General features: G+C 45.0%; 1 protein-coding gene and 2 non-coding genes across 14 annotated transcripts in view; all 3 read right to left on the reverse strand.

Annotated features, from left to right (window-relative positions):
* The window catches only part of RCC1 (regulator of chromosome condensation 1), a 31,242-nt gene extending 17,172 nt beyond the window's left edge, over positions 1 to 14,070 (reverse strand). For 4 of the 12 annotated variants that reach the window (XM_027109443.1, XM_027109440.1, XM_027109447.1 and 1 more), the window contains exons 1-3: positions 13,967 to 14,070; positions 12,933 to 12,966; positions 11,183 to 11,259 (exon numbers count right to left, since the gene is read on the reverse strand). In XM_027109443.1, the coding sequence (XP_026965244.1) occupies positions 11,183 to 11,221 (39 nt within the window). In that variant the 5' untranslated portion in view covers positions 11,222 to 11,259; positions 12,933 to 12,966; positions 13,967 to 14,070. The other 8 variants (XM_027109437.1, XM_027109436.1, XM_027109441.1 and 5 more) reach the window with 8 other exon arrangements.
* On the reverse strand, positions 11,333 to 11,537 carry LOC113622502 (small nucleolar RNA SNORA73 family). Its single transcript, XR_003433546.1, has one exon. It is a non-coding gene; the product is annotated as a small nucleolar RNA SNORA73 family (small nucleolar RNA).
* On the reverse strand, positions 13,077 to 13,280 carry LOC113622501 (small nucleolar RNA SNORA73 family). The gene has a single exon (XR_003433545.1). It is a non-coding gene; the product is annotated as a small nucleolar RNA SNORA73 family (small nucleolar RNA).
* Positions 14,071 to 19,827: the final 5,757 nt, after the last annotated feature.

Here is a 19,827-nt window from a genome sequence, read left to right on the forward strand (position 1 = left end):
AAAAAATGGACTAGAGACCTAAACATAAGACTGGACATTATAAAACTTAGAGGAAAACATAGGAAGAACACTCTTTGACGTAAATCACAGCAAGATCTTTTTTGATCCACCTCCTAGAGTTATGGAAATAAAACCAAAAATAAACAAATGGGACCTAATGAAATTTAAAAGCTTTTGCAAAGCAAACTACAAACAAGACGAAAAGACAACCCTCAGAATGGGAGAAAATATTTGCAAACAAATCAACGGACAAAGGATTAATCTCCAAAATATATAAACAGCTAATGCAGCTCAATGTTAAAAAAACAAACAGCCGAATCAGAAAATGGGCAGAAGACCTAAATAGACATTTCTCCAAAGAAGACATACAGATGGCCAAGAAGCACATGAAAAGCTGCTCAACATCACTAAGCATTAGAGAAATGCAAATCAAAACTACAATGAGGTATCACCTCACACCAGTTAGAATGGGTATCATCAGAAAATCTACAAACAACAAATGCTGGAGAGGGTGTGGAGAAAAGGGAACCCTCTTGCACTGTTGGTGGGAATGTAAATTGATACCGCCACTATGGAGAAAGGTATGGAGGTTCCTTAAAAAACTAAACATAGAATTACCATATGACCCAGCAATCCCACTACTGGGCATATACCCTGAGAAAACCATAATTCAAAAAGACACATGCACCCCAATGTTCACTGCAGCACTATAGCCAGGTCATGGAAGCAACCTAAATTCCCATCGACAGATGAATGGATAAAGATGTGGTACATATACGCTATGGAATATTACTCAGCCATAAAAAGGAAGGAAATTGGGTCATTTGCAGACACGTGGATGGATCTAGAGACTGTCATACAGAATGCAGTAAGTCACAAAGAGAAAAACAAGTATCAGATATTAACGCATATATGTGGAACCTAGAAAAATGGTACAGATGAACCGGTTTGCAGGGCAGATATAGAGACACAGATGTAGAGAACAAACTATGGACACCAAGGGGGGAAAGTGGTGGGGGGAGTGGTGGTGGGGGGATGAATTGGGAGGTTGGGATTGACATGTATACACTAATATGTATAAAATACAGAATAAGACCCTGCTGTATAACAAAATAAATAAAATAAAATTCAAAAAAAAAAAAAAAGTCCCCAGGAGGGAAGGGAGGAGAGAGGCTCATCTGTCAACAAACATTTGCTGAGCTCCTGCCTCATGTCAGGCACAGAGCTGGTAGACTTCACCCAGGAACTCCTTACTGGAGGATCCCCCTTACATAGGGAGCTGAGCCTCGGCTTAAGTGCGTTCATTTTTCCCAGGGGAAAGGGGCCACATTTTCCACCAGATGTTACAACCACAGCTTTACGGAAATAATAGGGTATTAGTAATCCTCACCACAAGCCTCTTATCTTCACCTTACAGGTAAGGGAAACAAGGCCCATGGGGATTGGGTGGGTGGCCCAAGGGTACCCAACTAGGAAGTTGCCAAGCTGAACACTATTCCTGCTCTTGGGATGTTTTCGCCAACAGGAGCATGTAGAACTCCTAGTTCATCTTTCCAGACTCCATTCTGATGCCCTTTTTGGGTGAAACCATCGCTGCCTTCTCCACCCCACCCAGTGCTCCTTGGTCTTGCACTCCAGACCTTTTGAGACCCAGCCCCTGCAGGAATATCTTGCTCTTCCCCTCCTTGTAGCCTGTGCTCCAACCAAACACCGTGGTACCCCTGATGATAACACTCAACTACACCTTCATGCTTTTGCATGTGCTGTGTTCCCTGCCAGGATCACCCTAACCCCGCCCATCCTCAGTCTGCCTGGATAACTCCATTGTTCCTTCAAAACCCGGGCCAAGAGTAACCTCGGCTGGAAAGCCATACCTAACCCTCCTGCGCAGCCTTGGGTGAACCTCCGAGTTCCCCTCCACACTCCGTACACTCAGCTTCTGCTGGGGCACCCAAGTCACACTTGGTTGGCGCACCTCTGTTAATATCCGCCAGCAGCGCCCCGGATCCACGGGCACACTTCAGGGATCGCCCTGGATCGTAAGTGTGGCCCCACATGGGCCTCCCCAGGGAGACCGCGAGCTCCGCCAAGGCCACACGGGGCCCTCTCACCATGTTCCCCAGCCTTGCACGCGCGGCACGGAGTGGACAGCCAGTAAATAATCTGTTGACAGGTGAGTTGGTGCGGAGTTCCCGGCACACCTCTCCAACCGGTCAACAGTCATCGTGACGGTGCCTGTTGACGCTGAGATTTCGCTCTCCGCGTAGACCCTCAGCAGCCTACCCTCCTAAAAGCAGACCCTCGCCGGACAGGGTTCCGCCCCACTCTGCAAACCGCATTCTCCAAACCAGTGCTAGACTTAATCACTTTCCCGCTCCGGAAACGCGGCCCTGCCGGAGCTGCCGCCCCGGCCCGGGAGGCGCGCTGGTCGGCGCACCGCTGGCGGGAGGTCACCGCGGCCGCGCGCAACCTGGCCGGCCGCGCTAGGGCCGTTTGAATCTCCCGCCCCCGCGGGCGGCGCGGGCCAGGCGTGCGAGGCGCGGCTGCAGAGGGGCCGCGCGGCCCTCGCTCGGGCGAGGCGGGCCCGGCAGGCTCCGGGGGACCCCGCGGGGCCGGAGACTCGCGCGCCCGCACCTCTCAGCCACTCGGCTTCACGTGGCGCCGGCGCCGCGCGACACGGGCGCGCGCAGGCAACGGGCCCGACCCGCCGCCGACCGCCGGTGCCCGCGCGCCGCCCTCCGCCCCGACCCTCCGCGCGTGACGGGCGCGACCTACCTCGCTGCAGGTCGGCCACAAGGAACTCCTCCGCTCCCCGGCCCGGCCGCGAACTGCCCCAGAGCATGCGCTCTACAGGCCTCCGGCCCCGACCCCGGGCCAGAAAAGAAAACAAAGAGCCCGGCGGCCCCTGGCGGCCGCCCCGGGAAGTGCGAGTGGCGCGCTCTGGCTAAGGCGCTCCTAACCAGGCTCTCTCCGCCCTGGCAAGGGTACAGTGGGTGTGTATTTTGAAGACCCCAAATTGGGACAAGAGGACTGACAACCAGAAAGACTACTTGAAATCAAGGTTTGTTTGGGAGAATCTAGTGTGGAAGGGACTGTACGGACAAAAGAGATTCGGATCCTCCCTGCTCTCAAGAGGCTCTCCATCAGAGAAAGATGAGAAATAGGACTATCAGCAACTACTCAGGGTGTGACAACGGTACGCACAAGGCTATCTGGCTCAGCCGGGGCTTAACAAAGGCTTTCCAGGTTAAGCCTAAAACGGCAGGGCATCCTAGGAGAAGCATCCCGTGCACTGACAGGGAGGGATGGGAGCCTGTGGTGGTTGTGGGAAACTGCCAAGGTCTGACTGGGGCAGAGGGTGCCATGCGGAGGAACTGGAGAGGGAGAGACAGACCATGGATTCAGGGTATTGTCTAAGGAGGCAGCCTCTTCCCTGGGGAAATGGGGAACTATGGAACGGATTTAAGCACGTGAGTGACAGAAGCAGAGTTTTGTTTTAGAACAAAATGGAGAATGCAGAGAATGGACTTGGGGGAAGGGGAAACCAAGGGTGGGGGAGGGAGGCCAGACAAAATAGATGAGGGTGTGAACTGAGGTTGGGAGCTAGTGATGGAAAACAGGCGCCAAGCCGACTACCCTGTCTTGTTAACACACTCCACTCCTTCTTCAGGACAGGATACAGACAGTTCTTCAGGATTTCAAGTTCCCTGTGGTGACCTTTCAGGGCTTTTGATTGTGTCTGGGGGTTTCCCAGGTCAAAGGCGTGGCCTCTGCAGAAGGATATTTTCTCCATTTCATGTTGATTCTGACTCTGAAGGTCGTTCTATCATACCTGAACTCTAGATAGACACTTTTGATGAGTGTTTACCAACTGAGTTTCTTCTACACGGAGCCCACCCCAAAGCACTCCCCATCTTTAAGGTTTCTCACCTCCTCAAGTTTACTTCTGCCTCCATCAGGGACTCCTCTTTTGGATGTTACACTGTGAAATTCCTCCAAGTTTTAACCCTGGGATCTCTGATCTGTCTCTGCTGTCTTCCTCCAAGATCTTACTCATTCACATGGCTTGATGTAATTATAAAAATAACTATCATCACGTATTTTGTAAAACCTCTTACTTCAACTACAGAAACACATCCGTCCATTACTTCATTGGTTCCTCACAAAACCCTTGACAGTTGGAAAATGAAAAAAAATGAGGTTCAAAGAGGTTAAGCACGTTTTCTCTGGGGTCATCATACAAGTGGTAGAAGGAGATCAGAAATCTTCTTTAGGGCCGAGCCATCGCCTTTTAACTGAGAGGGCAGCCCACCTGGTCTGGTTCTGACCTCTACCCTAAGTTTTAGTCCTACGGCTCTACCCAGAAGACTCAATATTCCAAATAAAACTCATTTTCCTTGGATCTAGACCCCCTCCCACCACCACCCCCTTCATCCTTCAAGCCAAGGTTAAGGTTCTCCAAGAAGTACAGATTCAAACTTTCACATCTTTTCTGATTCTTCCCTCTCCTCTCCATCTTTTATTTCTGCCCCTCTGGTCTAAAGCACCACCCACCTGGCCTCTGCTCCCACCCCTCATCCTTTCCCCCTTCATTTCATTCCACCAAGATCCCAAGGTTAATCTCCCTAAATCATGGCTGTGAGACTTTGCCCTGCTTAAAAATCTTTAAAGACTCAGATATTTCTTCAGTGCTGTGCTAGGAGCACCAGGTGGCAAATGCCCCAAGCTGTTGGTTTCCTATTTCCCCTTTGGCGTCTGCACTGAACTCTGAGCATGCCCATGCTCATTCCTCCTTTCTTACCTTTCTCACCTCTCTTACCAGGTGCCTTCTCTCCTGCCTAGCTGAATTCTTGATATGTATATTTTAAGGATCAATTCAGTTGCCATCTCCATGAAGCCTTCCTAAGCCCTAATTATCTTTTCCTTCTTTGAATGCAAATATTCATTTTTTTCACACTCTATTATTGTTGTATTTTATTTATTGAACACAAACCATAGTAAGGAGAACAATCAATTGAATCCAACCCAGAAATGACACAGATGATAGAACTAGAAGTAAACGATATTAAAAGTTATTATTACTGTGTGGCAGGGCTTTCCTGGTGGTGCAGTGGTTAAGAATCCGCCTGCCAATGCAGGGAACGTGGGTTCGATCCCTGGTCCGGGAAGATCCCACATGCCGCAGAGCAACTAAGCCCATGAGCCACAACTACTGAGCCCACATGCCACAACTACTGAAGCCCGGGAGCCTAGAGCCCGTGCTCCGCAACAAGAGAAGCCACTGCAATGAGAATCCCGCGCACTGCAACGAAGAGTAGCCCCCGCTGGCTGCAACTAGAGAAAGCCTGTGCACAGCAACGAAGACCCAACGCAGCCAAAAATAAATAAATAAATAAAAGAACTAAAAACATTAAAAAAAAAGACTTACATTAAAAAAAAAAAAAAAACTGTATGGCATATGTCCAAAAGCTAAGTGGAGACATGGAAGATATAAAAACACCCAAAGTGAGTTTCTCTCTCGACAATATCTAAGATTATAAATACACTGGATAGCATTAACAATAGATTAGATACTGGAAAAGCAATGATTAGTGAACTTGATGCACAGCAAAAGAAACTATCCAAAATGAAACATAGAAAAAAAATTTTTAAGTGAAAATAGTATTAGTGAACTATGGAATAACTTTAATAAGTAGCCTACTCTACAGGTAATTGGAGACCCTGAAAATAAGGAGGAACTGGGGACATAAAATACATGAAGAAATAATGACTAAAAAATGTTCAAACTATAAACCTATAAACTATAAACCTACAGATCTGTGATTAAAAATAAATGTGGTCTTGGGACTCCCCTGGTGGTCCAGTGGCTAAGACTCCACACTTCCAACGTAGGGGGCCCGGGCTCGATCCCCGGATAGGGAAATAGACCCACATGCGTGCCGCAACTAAGAGTTTGCACGCTGCAGCTAAAGATCCCACATGCCACAGCTAAGACCCGATGTAGCCAAATAAATAAACACACCAAAAAAAGCTTTAAAAAAAGTAAAATAAATGTGGTCTGAACGCTCCAAATGAAAGGCAGATATTGTCATAATAAATAGAAAAAGGAAGATCCAACCACACACTGCCTACAAGATATACACGTTAAACATAAATACAGTTGACCCTTGAACAACTCAGGTTTGAACTATGCAGGTCCACTTATACTCAGATTTTTTTCAATAAATACGTACTATGTACTACAGTCCTACACGATCTAAGGTTGGTTAAATCCATGGTTGCAGAATCACAGATACGGAGGGCCAACTGTGAAGTTATAGGGGATTTTCAGTAGCACTCCCATGTTGTTCAAGATTAAAAGTAAAAAGATAGAAAAAATAGATTAAAAGTAAAAAGACAGAAAAAGACATACTCTGGTAACACTAGTCAAAAGAAAGCTGGAGCAGCTATATTAATAGCAAAGTAGATTTCAGAGCAAAGAGTATTATTGAAATAAAGAAGGTAATTTCACAATGGTAAAGGAGTCAATCAAAATGCACAATCCTCAGTATATGCAACGAATAACAGAGCTTCAAAATACGTGAAGTAGGGCTTCCCTGGTGGCGCAGTGGTTGAGAGTCCGCCTGCCGATGTAGGGTACACGGGTTCGTGCCCTGGTCCGGGAAAATCCCACATGCCGCGGAGCGGCTGGGCCCGTGAGCCATGGCCGCTGAGCCTGTGCGTCTGGAGCCTGTGCTCTGCAACGGGAGAAGCCACAACAGTGAGAGGCCCGCGTACCGCAAAAAAAAAAAAAATATGTGAAGTAAAAACTGATAGAACTTCTAGAAGAAACAGACAAATCGACAACTATAGCTGGAGATTTCAATTACCCACTCTCAATATTACTGATAGGACAGGTAGGAAGAAAACCAGCAAGGATCGAATAGACTTGAACAACACTTTCAATCAATTTGAACTGATTGACATTTATGGAACACTTAACCATTCTTCACACTCCACCTTGATTTTTTCGGACAACAGTAACATACTCATGCCTTTTTTTTTTTTTTTTTGCGGTACGCGGGCCTCTCACTGCCGTGGCCTCTCCCGTTGCGGAGCACAGGCTCCGGACGCGCAGGCCCAGGGGCCATGGCTCACGGGCCCAGCCGCTCCATGGCATGTGGGATCCTCCCAGACCGGGGCATGAACCCGTGTCCCCAGCATCGGCAGGCGGACTCTCAACCACTGCGCCACCAGGGAAGCCCCATACTCGTGCCTTTTATGTGCACATGAAACATTTCCCAAGATAGGCTATACTAGGTTATAGAAAAAGTCTTGTTAAATTTAAGATGATTCAATCATACAAACTAAACATATACTTAGGCCACAATGGAATGAAAGTAGAAACAAATAACAGAAAGATCTTTGGAAAACTCCCAAATATTTAAAAACACACTTTTGGGAATTCCCTGGCAGTCCACTGGTTAGGACTCAGCACTTTCACTGCTGTGGCCTGGGTTCAATACCTGGTCAGGGAACTAAGATCCTGCAAGCTGCCTGGCGTGGCCTAAATAAATAAATATAAAAACAATAAAAACACACTTTTACATAGTCCACAGGTCAAAGAAGAAACTACAAGGTAATTTCAAAGTATTTTGAACTGAATTAAAATGAAAACATAACATAGCAGAACTTCTGGAATATTTTTGTTTGTTTGTTTTGTTTTTTACTTGTGGAATATTGTTAGAGGAGTATTTGGGAGAAACTAATAGCACTAAATGCCTAAACTAGAAATGAAGAAAATGTCTCAAATTAATCAGCTTCTGCCTTAGGGAACTAGGAAAAGAAGAGCAAACTAAACCCAAAATAAACAAAAGAACATAATAAAGATCAAAACAGAAATCAATGAAATTGAACACAGAAGAATAATAAAGTCATCAACCAGCGTTTGCTATGTGCCAGGCCCAGTACTAGGTCCTGAGCATACGTATATGGTCCCATTCTTTAAGGATAACTCAACTAGTAGGTTAGATGGACATCAACTAAAAAATAAGCACATCAGAATGCTAATAACGTTACCATGATGGAATGCTCAAGGTGCCCACCTTACCTCTGAGAGAAGCCACTATGGGTGCTTAGGGAAGGGGAGGTGAGAATGGTGGCTGAGTTCAGGCTCTAAAGATGCAGACCTTCATCTAAAGATGTGTGACCTTGGGCAAATAATCTAACCTTGTCTTCCTTTTCTATAACATGGATATAAAAAATGTCCCTGCCCTGCATAGGGCTGTTGTAAGGATTAAAGAATGCCTAGCACATAGTAAATCCTCATCAAATGTCAGATACCATCATAAAGACACAGGTTCTGGGACTTCCCTGGCTGTCTAGTGGTTAAGACTCCACTGCAGGGGCCCAGATTTGATTCCTGGTTGGTTGGGGAACTAAGATCCCATCCATCAGAGGGGAAGACATGCATAAAGACAGAAAATGGTGAAAGACAGAAGTAACAGCCAGGAAGGGCTCCCGCTCCCCAAGAAACTGCACTCATGTCTTAGTATTATCCAGAGCCAAGCAGACATAGGCACATAGTAGGTTTATAATTTGTTACAACTTGAAACCGAGTTTTTATGGTGTAGTGGGTACTAATTAGCTGAATACAAAGTGTAAATAGCTAATTTTCTCAAGGCATGGTATGATGTGGGTTGAGCACAGGCTCTGCAGTCAATTGCCTTGCTCAGATGCATGTTCTGCCACTTACTGGCTATATAACTCGTGCAAGTTCCTCAACTCCAACTTCAGTCTCCTCTGCAAAATGGGCACAAAGGGTACCTACTTTACAGGGGTACATAGAATATTAGATGAAATAATGTATGTATCTTACCACACTGCCTTGTTCAAAGGTAACAGTATATCATGATACGGTTTTGGGGTTCAAATCCTGGTTCTATTACTAGTTCGGTGATCTTGGGCAATACTAATCCCTCCATCTTCTCCCCTTTTCTCTCCCGAATAGGTAGGGTTCTGAGTGAGATAAGCCTTGTTTAGTAGATCATTTATCTGTGGTGGCAGACTTTATTAAACAAAACTTTAATGGATACTATATCCCTAGTTTGCTTTTAAGTCAGAGAATTTTCTCAAAAGCTCACTGTAAAGACTGTAGGCTTTTTTTTTTTTTGCGGTACGCAGGCCTCTCACTGTTGTGGCCTCTCCCGCTGCGGAGCACAGGCTCCGGACTCCGGACGCGCAGGCTCAACGGCCATGGGTCATGGGCTCAGCCACTCTGCAGCATGTGGGATCTTCCTAGACTGGGGCACGGACACGTGTCCCTTGCATCAGCAGGCGGACTCTCAACCACTGCGCCACCAGGGAAGCCCGAGACTGTAAGCTTTTTTACAAATATTAACTCTAAATTCTCACTGCAACTCCAAGAGGTACTTTTATTGTCCCCATTCTATGCATAAGGAAACTGAGGCAGAGAGGTTAAGTAGCTTGCCCAAGGTCACAGGGACAAGTGGTATCAGGATTCAAACCCAGGCAGTCTCACTTTAGCAACTACTGCTATGACTATTGAGGCCTACGTGGAGAAAAAAGCCAGAATAACCTGTTCATAAAAAGTCTACAGGTACGTATGTTGCAACCTGAAGTTCGGCAAAGGGTGTGACCTAGAATACTTGCTGACAGCTTTGCTTCAGCTACACTTGGGCACCCAGCCCTACCCTGAGAATTTACACTAAAAACATTGTTCAGACTTTACTGTGCATCTACCATCCAAAGACTGTTTATGTGGGAATGCCAAGATGTGCGCTGGACACAGGGCTAACCCTGGGGATACAGGACCAGTCCACTTCCTAGTTGCAGATTTGGGCAATTATTTAGCCTTTCTCCTCCTGGGTTTTCCTATCAAAGCAGACAGATTAATACCCACTTCAGGGCTGTGATTAACACATGCCAAGTGCTTAGAAGAGCCCGGCACAGGTAAGCACTAAAAGTGTTGCTACTTGCTCAGGTAAAGCAACCGAGGTTCTCCAATAATCATAGCCACAAACTAGCTCCTATTCTTTACCCTCTCGTCCCTGAACGCTGTAAAACTGTACATCTGGACATTCCATGTGTTTGGGCCACAACCCACCAAACCCCCAAATCCCCCTTAAACCTGACCCCAATGGATTCTAAATGGGTTATTCTACCTCCCCATCTTGTAAAATTCACTTAAGAGCCCCACCCAAGATCTAGACTCTACCTTCTAGATGGTTCCCTGCTAGTCCCCATCCTTCAGTCTTATGACTTCCCTATAATGCTGGCAGCCTGTACACAGGCTTGACAAAGTCCTACTGTGACTCAAGCATAGCTCTTTGACACAGCAGAGGATTAACTACCCCAACAGCTGCTTTTAACTTTTTAACATCTGCACCACATCTTGTACAATGGTTAGGTCTCATCAGCACGAAGACCTCTCATTCAACACCCATGTCCAGTGGCCTAATGTATGTCTCTAAGACCATACCTTAAGTTACCTATTTACAACTGGTTAGGATACATGCATTTTCCCAAGTAGTAGTACACAAATGCCAATATTAAACGCAAGAGCTCAGGGCCTTTAATTAGTGCAGAATCAATCAGGTATTAACTGCTTGAACAAGCAGCTTCATTTATAGAATACTCATTTAGCAGTCATATTTGCATAGAAAGAACCACATAGGGAATTCCCTGGTGTTTTCACTGAAAGGGGACCAGGTCTGATCCCTGGTTGGGGGACTTAAGATCCTGCAAGCCACATGGTGCGGCCAAAAAAAAGAACCACACAATTATGTATATAGTCACCTTTATTGTAATTCACCCGAGTACATTAGAAACTGACATGGATCTCTTTATTAAGACATGTAGATTCTCATGGGCATCTGCTTTCCACTTTTAAGAAAATCCAGTTTACTTGAGAATGGCCAAGATCTTAGTATCAGTACATCAAGTTTCCACCTCATAGGAAACCTGAAAGGGTCTCTTGGGACTCCCAGGTCACTATACTGTCCACAGACCTGCCCACACAAGTGTCTTCTGGAATTCCTTCTAAATTTCAAAAGGCACCTGGTTAACAGAACACTATTACTCTGCTGGTTTTTAAGGTGCAATTGCAGGGTTAAACATTGTGCTGAAACTTAACATTTTCAAATTGCCCAGGCTGATCTTCCAAAAATAGTGTATTACTCACTTTACTAATCTCCCTGCCAAATAAAGGCCCCCAAAGCATTGTTAACTGCACAAGTCAGGTAAGGCTCCTCTTCTCTCCTGAATGAAAGGACAAAAAAATAATTAGATTCATACATAACAATCTTATTTCACTTTTAAATTTTGGTATACTAGATGTCTCTCTGCATGGTTTGTCTCCTCAGTCATCGTCCACAGGACTCTGAGAAGCTGTAGGAATATGCAGGCGCAGACTCAAGGCCCAGTTTCATCTCCAACGTTGTGGAAAGGGACTGTACATCATGGGGCAGAGCCCTATGCTCCCCTATGCCACCAGGACAGAGCCCGGGGAGAGTGACCTCCCGGGGTATCCACATTGGAATGTCTGACTGAACAGTTACTGTAAGTTCCCATACGGACAAGTTTCGTTCTGAGAGCAGACAAAGTACAACAAAGTTAGCCTAGGTACCCAATTAACACGATCGACCTTATAGTACTGTACTGTAATAGGTTTATAATACTTTTCACACAAATACATAAAAAACACAAAGAAATAAAGTAAACATTTTAAATCTTACAGTACCTTGAAAAGTACAACAGCTAGCATATAGGGGCTGGCCTCGAGTGAACAGGCCATGAATTACTGACTGGAGGAAGAGGAGGTGGGAGATGGCAGAGCTGAAGGATCATTAGCAACAGGAGATGGAGGGCAGGCTGCAATTTCACTCATGCCTGACACTGATGGCACAGGTTCTGGTCCCTTGCTGGATTCAACTCTATCTACCCTCCTGAAAAAATGATCCAGTGATATCTGGGTACTAGCTCTTCTTCTCATCAGATGACACAGTAGCACTGCATTGCATTCTGAATGGTTGCTGCAACTTTCGTGTACCATTCTACGTCCAGGTCCTCTGCCTCAAAAACTAACAGTGCCTCCTCAAATAAAGAAAACCCCCTTACCACTTCCTGCATCATGAATCTCTTTCATTCTTCAGCAGTACCACCTATGTCACTGCTGCTTTTATGCTTGTTTCCAGACATCCTGGGCTTAAAATACAGATACTGTCCTACTATACTCCATACAGTACTGTAAAGTATACTAAAACACAACCACTTGTAGAGGATGCACGCGTGTGACAATGTACACCAGACACCTGAATTAACTTACATGATTGGACATGTTTGCATCTTAAGGTTTGTATGTAAAGGACTTACTGTACCCCTGTTTTCAAGACATTTCATTTCCCCTCATCCCATACTACATGTACACCTGAGGGAAGTTCAAGTCCACCAGGATTAGCAACTGTTTCTAATAACTTCCAAAAGTTATGCTTTATCTATCATAGTTACTGTCATTGTAGACATATGCTGGCGCAACTTAACCCCCCACATCACAGAAAGGAACTGTACAAGAGACCAAACCCTTAGTTCCCCTGGAAAGATCGAGAGGGTACACACATTACATGGCTCATGTGACAGCTTTGCTGTCTTTGGTTAAGTCATTCAAAATTGTTCCATTTACAAAACAGAAATCTCTCCTCTATCGTGAGTATTAAAGATGTGAAGATAAACCTTAAAAAGCCATCTTCCTGGAATATGAGCATACATCTAAGAAACTGTCAACATGCCTACAAAAAAAAGTAGCAAAATATCTAGATGCATTGAACGGCACCATCTTCATGAAATGGAACTGAGCTCAAAATGATCAAATGTCTTATGCAAAATGTTGGCAGGCAAACACTGATAGGCCAAAAGGAATCCATAGATTTACTTACCCCGAATCAAATTATTTGGAATCCCAAACGAATGCTGCAAAACAAAGCAGGTAAGAGCTTTAATCCAGCAGTACACCGAAACTGATTAAAACAAATTTTTCATTCACTTCGGATCAACCTAGATTCAGATATGCTGCTCTAGAGAGCTGTTTCCTGCATGGTTTGTCTCCTCAGTCATTGTCCACAGGACTCTGAGAAGCTGTAGGAATATGCAGGCGCAGACTCAAGGCCCAGCTTCATCTCCAACGTCGTGGAAAGGGACTGTACATCATGGGGCAGAGCCCTATGCTCCCATACGCCACCAGGACAGAGCCCGGGGAGAGTGACCTCCCGGGGTATCCACGTTGGTTACTATACTTTAGAAATTAACTTCACCAAGTTGACAGCTATTTCGCAGGAGTATCTATAAGGGAGTAGAACCCAATCACCCCAGAGTGTCAAGAGTTGAGCGCAAGACTAACGAGCAGACACATCAATAATCTGAATTTTCAACCAGGTACTCCAAAGACATCTAGGAACCCCAACAGGCGATTAGCTCGCTGCCGAAGAACAGCAAATAACAGCCGTTATGACGCCAGTAAAGGCTCCTACCTTTAACCCGATCGCCTGAAATAAAAAAATTGCCCCAAAAGAAAAAATAAATGGCACCAGAGTTAAGAATAACCCGAATCGGGAACAAAATGGCCTGCATTCAACTCCACTGAAGACGCTAACGCGCCTCCTAGGAAGCAGCATAATGGCGCAACAGGAAATGAGGGCGGGCGCTGCGCACTTAGCTTGTTGGCGCGGAGGGTCGCGCCCTGCAGGCCTGGGAATTCCCGCGCTAGCGACCCTTGGTTATGGCCAAGACCCGCGGCCGGCGAGGCCTCCCCCGCCCACACCCGACCCGGCCCTATTTTTGCGAGTAAGGGTAGTCAGCATGGACGCCGAAGATTCGGAATCATTCTAAACAGTATGATCCCCAAAGAAAAGGCTGAGTGGCAGACCCAGTACCAGACAAAACGCTGAAGAAGCAGGCATCTAATCACACTCACCTATCACCCAACGAGGATGACAACAGCCTTCCCCGAAAAGAACAAACGGTTTCAAGGCGTCGGTATTTATACCTTCTGAAGCCCTCGGAAGTCAAGAAATCTCTACTGCGCCTGCGCCGCGTCATGCGCAGTTAGGGAGTTAGAAATTCGCTAAGGGTGCTGGGACTCCACCGCAGGTTAAGCCCCACCCCTACCTGGCGTAGAGGCATCTCGCGATACTAGAGACTTCGCGCGGGACCTTGAAAGTGCAAGTTACAGAAAGAGAGGTTTTGAAGTATTTAGGCTGATGGGTAAGTGCTGGATCGGGTATTTACGGCTCTACGATCAGTTCACCAATCTGGAGGATAAGCCGTTAAATAAAGTCAAAAAACCTTTGGATTAATAAGTGTTCTGAATAGAAAAGGCATTTAAGCCTTGTCTGAAAAAAAAAACAGAAAAAGAAAAAGGCATCTAGAGAAATGCAGTCTCAAAAGGGATTGAATCTACCCTGTTACGTGTGAAATAAACATTTGATAAATGGCGTTGGTAAATAAGTCGGAAGTACTAAACTGTACACTTAAAAATGGTTTAACTGGTAGATTTTATGTTACGTGTATTTTAACACATATAGACACCTAATATAAAGAAGGCAGGCAAAGAATCCTGAAGATAAATGTTACATGTGAAATATTGCAAATGCGATAGAATTCCGAATAAATGTTAGATAAATTGACGTAGAGCCATCACAGCTCTGCTATAACGAGTAGAAACATTTATGGTGTTCTTCCTATAAGATTTTGTGCTGGGTGCTTTAAATACATTATTTACCATCACAGCAATTCTAAGACATTGGTATTATTACCCAGTTAAAAAAATTTTTTTTTAATAGCATGCATTTTCTTTCTTTCTTGCACTTATTTTTGGCTGTGTTGGGTCTTCCTTGCTGCGCGCAGGCTTTCTCTAGTTGTGGCGAGTGGGGGCTACTCTTCATTGCGGTGCACGGGGTTCTCACTGCGGTGGCTTCTCTTGTTGTGGAGCACGGGCTCTAGGTTCACGGGCTTCAGTAGTTGTGGCTCGTGGGCTCTAGAGCGCAGGCTTAGTAGTTTCGGTGCACAGGCTTAGTTGCTCTGCGGCATGTGGGATCTTCCCGAACCAGGACTCGAACCTGTGTCCCCTGAATTGGCAGGCAGATTCTTAACCACTGCGCAACCAGGGAAGCCCTATTACCCAGGTTTTAAGATGCGAAACAGACCCAGAGCAGTGGTTCTCTAAGTGTAGTTGGCCAACTGTGGGGTCCCTGAGGTCAAAACTATTTCATAATAATACTTAGACTTTTTCTGCCTCCTTCACTATGTTGAGTCTACACTGATGTAAAATGAAAATGTGGGTTAAACTGCTGGTGTCTTAGTTTGCTTCAAAGCCCTGTCACCAAACTGTACTGGTGGTCACTGTATTCTTCATCAACACAAATTTAAAATTTAAAAAAAAGTCAGTTTCACCGAAGGACGTCCTTGATGAAGAAGTAAAAATCATTAATTTTACTAATTCTTGCCTTTTGAGTATCTGTCTTTTATTATTTATTTGGCTGTGTTGGGTCTTCGTTGCTATGCACGGGCTTTCTCTAGTTGTGGTGAGCAGGGGCTACTCTTCGTTGTGGTGTGCGGGCTTCTCATTGCGGTGGCTTCTCTTGTTGCGGAGCACAGGCTCTAGGCGTGTGGGCTCAGTAGCTGTGGCTCACAGGCTCTAGAGCGCAGGCTCAGTAGTTGTGGCACGCGGGCTTAGTTGCTCCACGGCATGTGGGATCTTCCCGGACCAGGGCTCGAACCCGTGTCCCCTGCATTGGTAGGCACATTCTTAACCACTGCGCCACCAGAGAAGTCCTGAGTATCTGTCTTTTTAATATTCTATGTGACAAAGTGAGAAGTACACATAGAGCATTTATGCTGCATGTGAAAAGCTGATCTGCAGGAAAAGCACTTCTGACATTGTTTGAGTTGTGAGCTGAAAAAGCCACGTTTTTCATGGAATACTGTTTTATTTGAAAGAATGGCTGACATCTTTACCAACTATATATCTTGTGTGGGACTGGATTTTCTTCATTTACTTAAACCAAAACACCGTACAGTAACAGGTTGAATGCAAGAGCAGATATGAGAACTGAGTTGCCTTTAATTAAACCAGACAGTAAAGAGATTTGCAAAAAATGTAAAACAATGCCACTCTTCTCTATTTTTGGAAAATAGTTATTTTTCATACAAACATATTGTTAATTAACCTGTAATGGATTATTATTTTGAAATGTATCATAAATATTTTAAAAATTTCTCAGTTTTAATCTTAGTACAGTATCAATAGATATCACCAACAGATAGAAAGTTTTTTGGGGTTCTGAGTAATTTTTTAAATTATGAAGGGGTCACGAAACAAAAATGTTTGAGAACCAGTAGTTTAGAGGAAGAGAGACAAATAATTCTGCTCCTTTTCTGGTGATATTGCGAGTATTCAGTTGCCTTTCAATCATTCATTCAACATTTACTTGGTGAATATGACTTAATTTGCTAAGCATTGTGCTAGACACTGGGGATTGAGATGAACCACTTTTTCTGTCCTTGAGCACTCACAGTGGGGGAAATAGACATGACAGCAAATTATACTACTACTTGATAATCTCTGTGTGGCATGAATAATGTATTCTGAGGACAGAGCAACTGAACAATTGGCTAAAGGCTGAGAGGGTTTTCCTGGGGAGTTAAAATCTGAGCTAAAACTTGAAGGAATAGTAAAAGGGTGGAGTGTGGACGATGACAGCGTTCCAAGTGAGGAAACTAGCAGGCCTGTGGTCTCCCGGGAAGGGTGAGAGGTCAGCTTGATTAGGAACATCAAAGCGAGAACTGCCTGGGCTTTTCATGAGCCTGAGAAATAGGCAAGAGCTGAATACAAAGTATCTTGTGGTCCAGACAAAGTTTAAATTTTATCCTGCCGGTAACTAGAGGTCAATAGTTTTGAAGTAAAGGATTGCTCTATCTTTGCATTTTATCTTTTTTTGGCTGTGCCACAGGGCATGTGGGATCTTAGTTCCCAGACCAGGGATTGAACCTGTGTCCCTGCAGTGGAAGTGCGAAGTCTTAACTACTGGACCGCCAGGGAGGTCCCTATCTCTGCATTTTAGAAAGGTAACTCTAGTGGCAAAGTCGGAGGATAGATTGGAGAGACTGGAGGTTATAAAGTCCCATTAAACTATGTTGGCTTTTTTTTTTTTTTTTCCGGTACGCGGGCCTCTCACTGTTGTGGCCTCTCCCGTTGCGGAGCACAGGCTCCGGACGCGCAGGCTCAGCGGCCACGGCTCACGGGCCCAGCCCCTCCGCGGCATGTGGGATCTTCCCGGACTGGGGCATGAACCCATGTCCCCTGCATCGGCAGGCGGACTCTCAACCACTGCCCACTGCCAGGGAAGCCCAAATTATGTTGGCTTTGAACTTGAATGGTAAACAAGGCAAGAGGAGATAAAGGAATTGAGAGACATTTCTGAGGTAGAGAATGTACAGACTTTATTGTCCTACTGGACCTGCGAGGTAAGAGAGAAACTTGCAGATAATATTAAAGTTTCAGATTTGGGATGCTGAACATATTGTGGTCTCTAACTCTGATAACTGAGAAAGTAGGTGGTAGGGGTGGTGAGTAATGTCTGCATAGGAGGTGAATATAAGTTATTTTGTTGTTGTTAACCTCACTGTTTATTGAATTGTGAACTGCTGCAAACGCTGCTGAAGTCTCACTCATTGCGACCCCTCTCTCAGCACCCCCTTGAAAAGGAAGCCTGGAGGTGCGTACCTTGGGAACATGTGGGTGTATATATGTCTACAGGGTAATTGGATATAGGGTTGGACTCCAAGCAAGAAATCCGAGTTGTAAATAAAGATGTAGAAGTTGTCAGAATAAGAGTGGTGACTGAAGTCACGTTGGAAGAGCAGGGAGAGTGATGAGAGGACATGAAAACCCAACATTTAAATGGTGGTCAGGGAAGAAGCGGGGGGACAGAGGAAGCATGATCAGAGGAGAACCAGGAGAGTGAGTGGTGTCTGACAAGTCAAAGAAGAAGTTTTGAGGATTAGAACATGGTCCAGAGCATCACATGCTGCAGAGTAGTCGGATACGTTTTGAGCTGAGAACAGGCCTTGGATGTGGCAGTTAACTAAGAAGACACTGGTAACCTCAGGGAAAGCCATTTTATTTTGGTTTTAGTTTATATTTTAATGAGTTTAGTGAACATGGCTTTAGAAATGGAAAACAGCATGTATAGACCAGAGGTCCTACACGAATGTCAATGTCAATGTCAATCAATGCAATGTTTACATCTGCATTGCTTCTTTTTCCTCTGTCACTCATTTAGTTCAACTGCTTGGACTGTACAGGAATTTAAGTTGTTTAACGTTAGAATAGATTATGTGAAGGGAGTATGGGAAAAGTAGGTGATAGAGCAACAGGGGAAGGTTGTTTTTCTTGGTGGGGCAGGAAGGAGATAAACGCTGATCAAATAATTGAATTAATGGTGTGTGTGTGTCTCCTCAGTACCAGATGCAGAGAAGTTGAGGGTGTTTGTTCCTTTCATATGACCTCTATGCTTTATGAAGGAGGCAAAAATTCTTGGGGGAAGAAATTAATGGTACCCACAGAGGAGAAAGATGGAGCAAGCGGTCCAGGCTGCTGGTGTTTCCTTCTCTTCCCTTCACGCCTCTTACAGATGGAATTGAAACAGTGGTTTAGGCTGTGTTTTGGTTTCAGCACCTGGCTTTTGTTGTACATTCTCAACTTTTATAAGTAGACTTCCTATCCCACCCCCTCCCATTCAATATCCACTGGACTTGCCCTTTCTGATGGTGGTTTTCCAAACCCCTTCTCTGCAATTGTAGTCCTCTCTCTCCTGGGGTACAGTAATCAAAATCCTTACGGACGCTAAATTCATTGTTTCAGCAAACACTGGGCAATGTGTACCTTCAAAATACCCTTCTAGAGACAATGCGTGACCTCAAAAGGGTAATGGCAGTTTGAGGCCTCTTTGGAGGGCTAGTAGAAGGAAAATATGGGAGCAGGTGGAGGCCAATGGCATGAGCAGTTCTGACTCATGGTTTCTCTTAACCCTTGGTAAAGGGTGGTACAATTATCAAGGCCAGTCTCTGAAGTGACAAGTACAAAGTGAGTCATTGGTGGGGCCACCTCGAATGAAACTGGGCTGCTTGCCAGAGAGGAGTACATAAGCTACGATCTGTCCTATTGTGATGTCAGCCTGAGGTCTAATTATATGTGGTCCAGACACAGTAAGTCCTTGCAGGGACAACTGATTAGGATGCAATTGCTTTTCCTTGAATATATGTAAAGAGTGATTACATAATTATCTTTGACTTTGGGGAGGTAACTTCATCTCTCAAGTTCTTCACTGGTAAAATGAGTGTACTTTCACTTACCTCCCAGTCTAGGTGGGATTAATAAAACCTAGAGCTGCACCTGCTACACAGTGTGGGGTTCATAGTTGGCTTTCCCTTCTGCAGCTTATTCTTTTTCCACAATTCTGTACAGACAGACACAAACATCACTGACCTTCATCTCTGGTTACATTTAATGTTCTTACTATAATTTTTCCCCCTCATCTACTTCTCATTTAGGGTGTCTAGCAATATTTTAGGGATTTTTTTTTTTTTTTTTTTGCCACGCTGTGCAGCTTGCAGATCTTAGTTCCCCCGCCAGGGATTGAACCATGCCCCCTGCACTGGGAGCACGGAGTCTTAACCACTGGACTGCCAGGGAAGTCCTTTAGGGAGCATTTTTAAGCAACCTTAAGTCATTTGGAGTGAGGTAGAACATAAAAAATAAACACTACATACCAG

Source organism: Aethalodelphis obliquidens, unplaced genomic scaffold, assembly GCF_003676395.1.
Source record: "Aethalodelphis obliquidens isolate GAN/ISIS:26980383/991018 unplaced genomic scaffold, ASM367639v1 scaffold9, whole genome shotgun sequence".
NCBI lineage: Eukaryota > Metazoa > Chordata > Mammalia > Artiodactyla > Delphinidae > Aethalodelphis > Aethalodelphis obliquidens.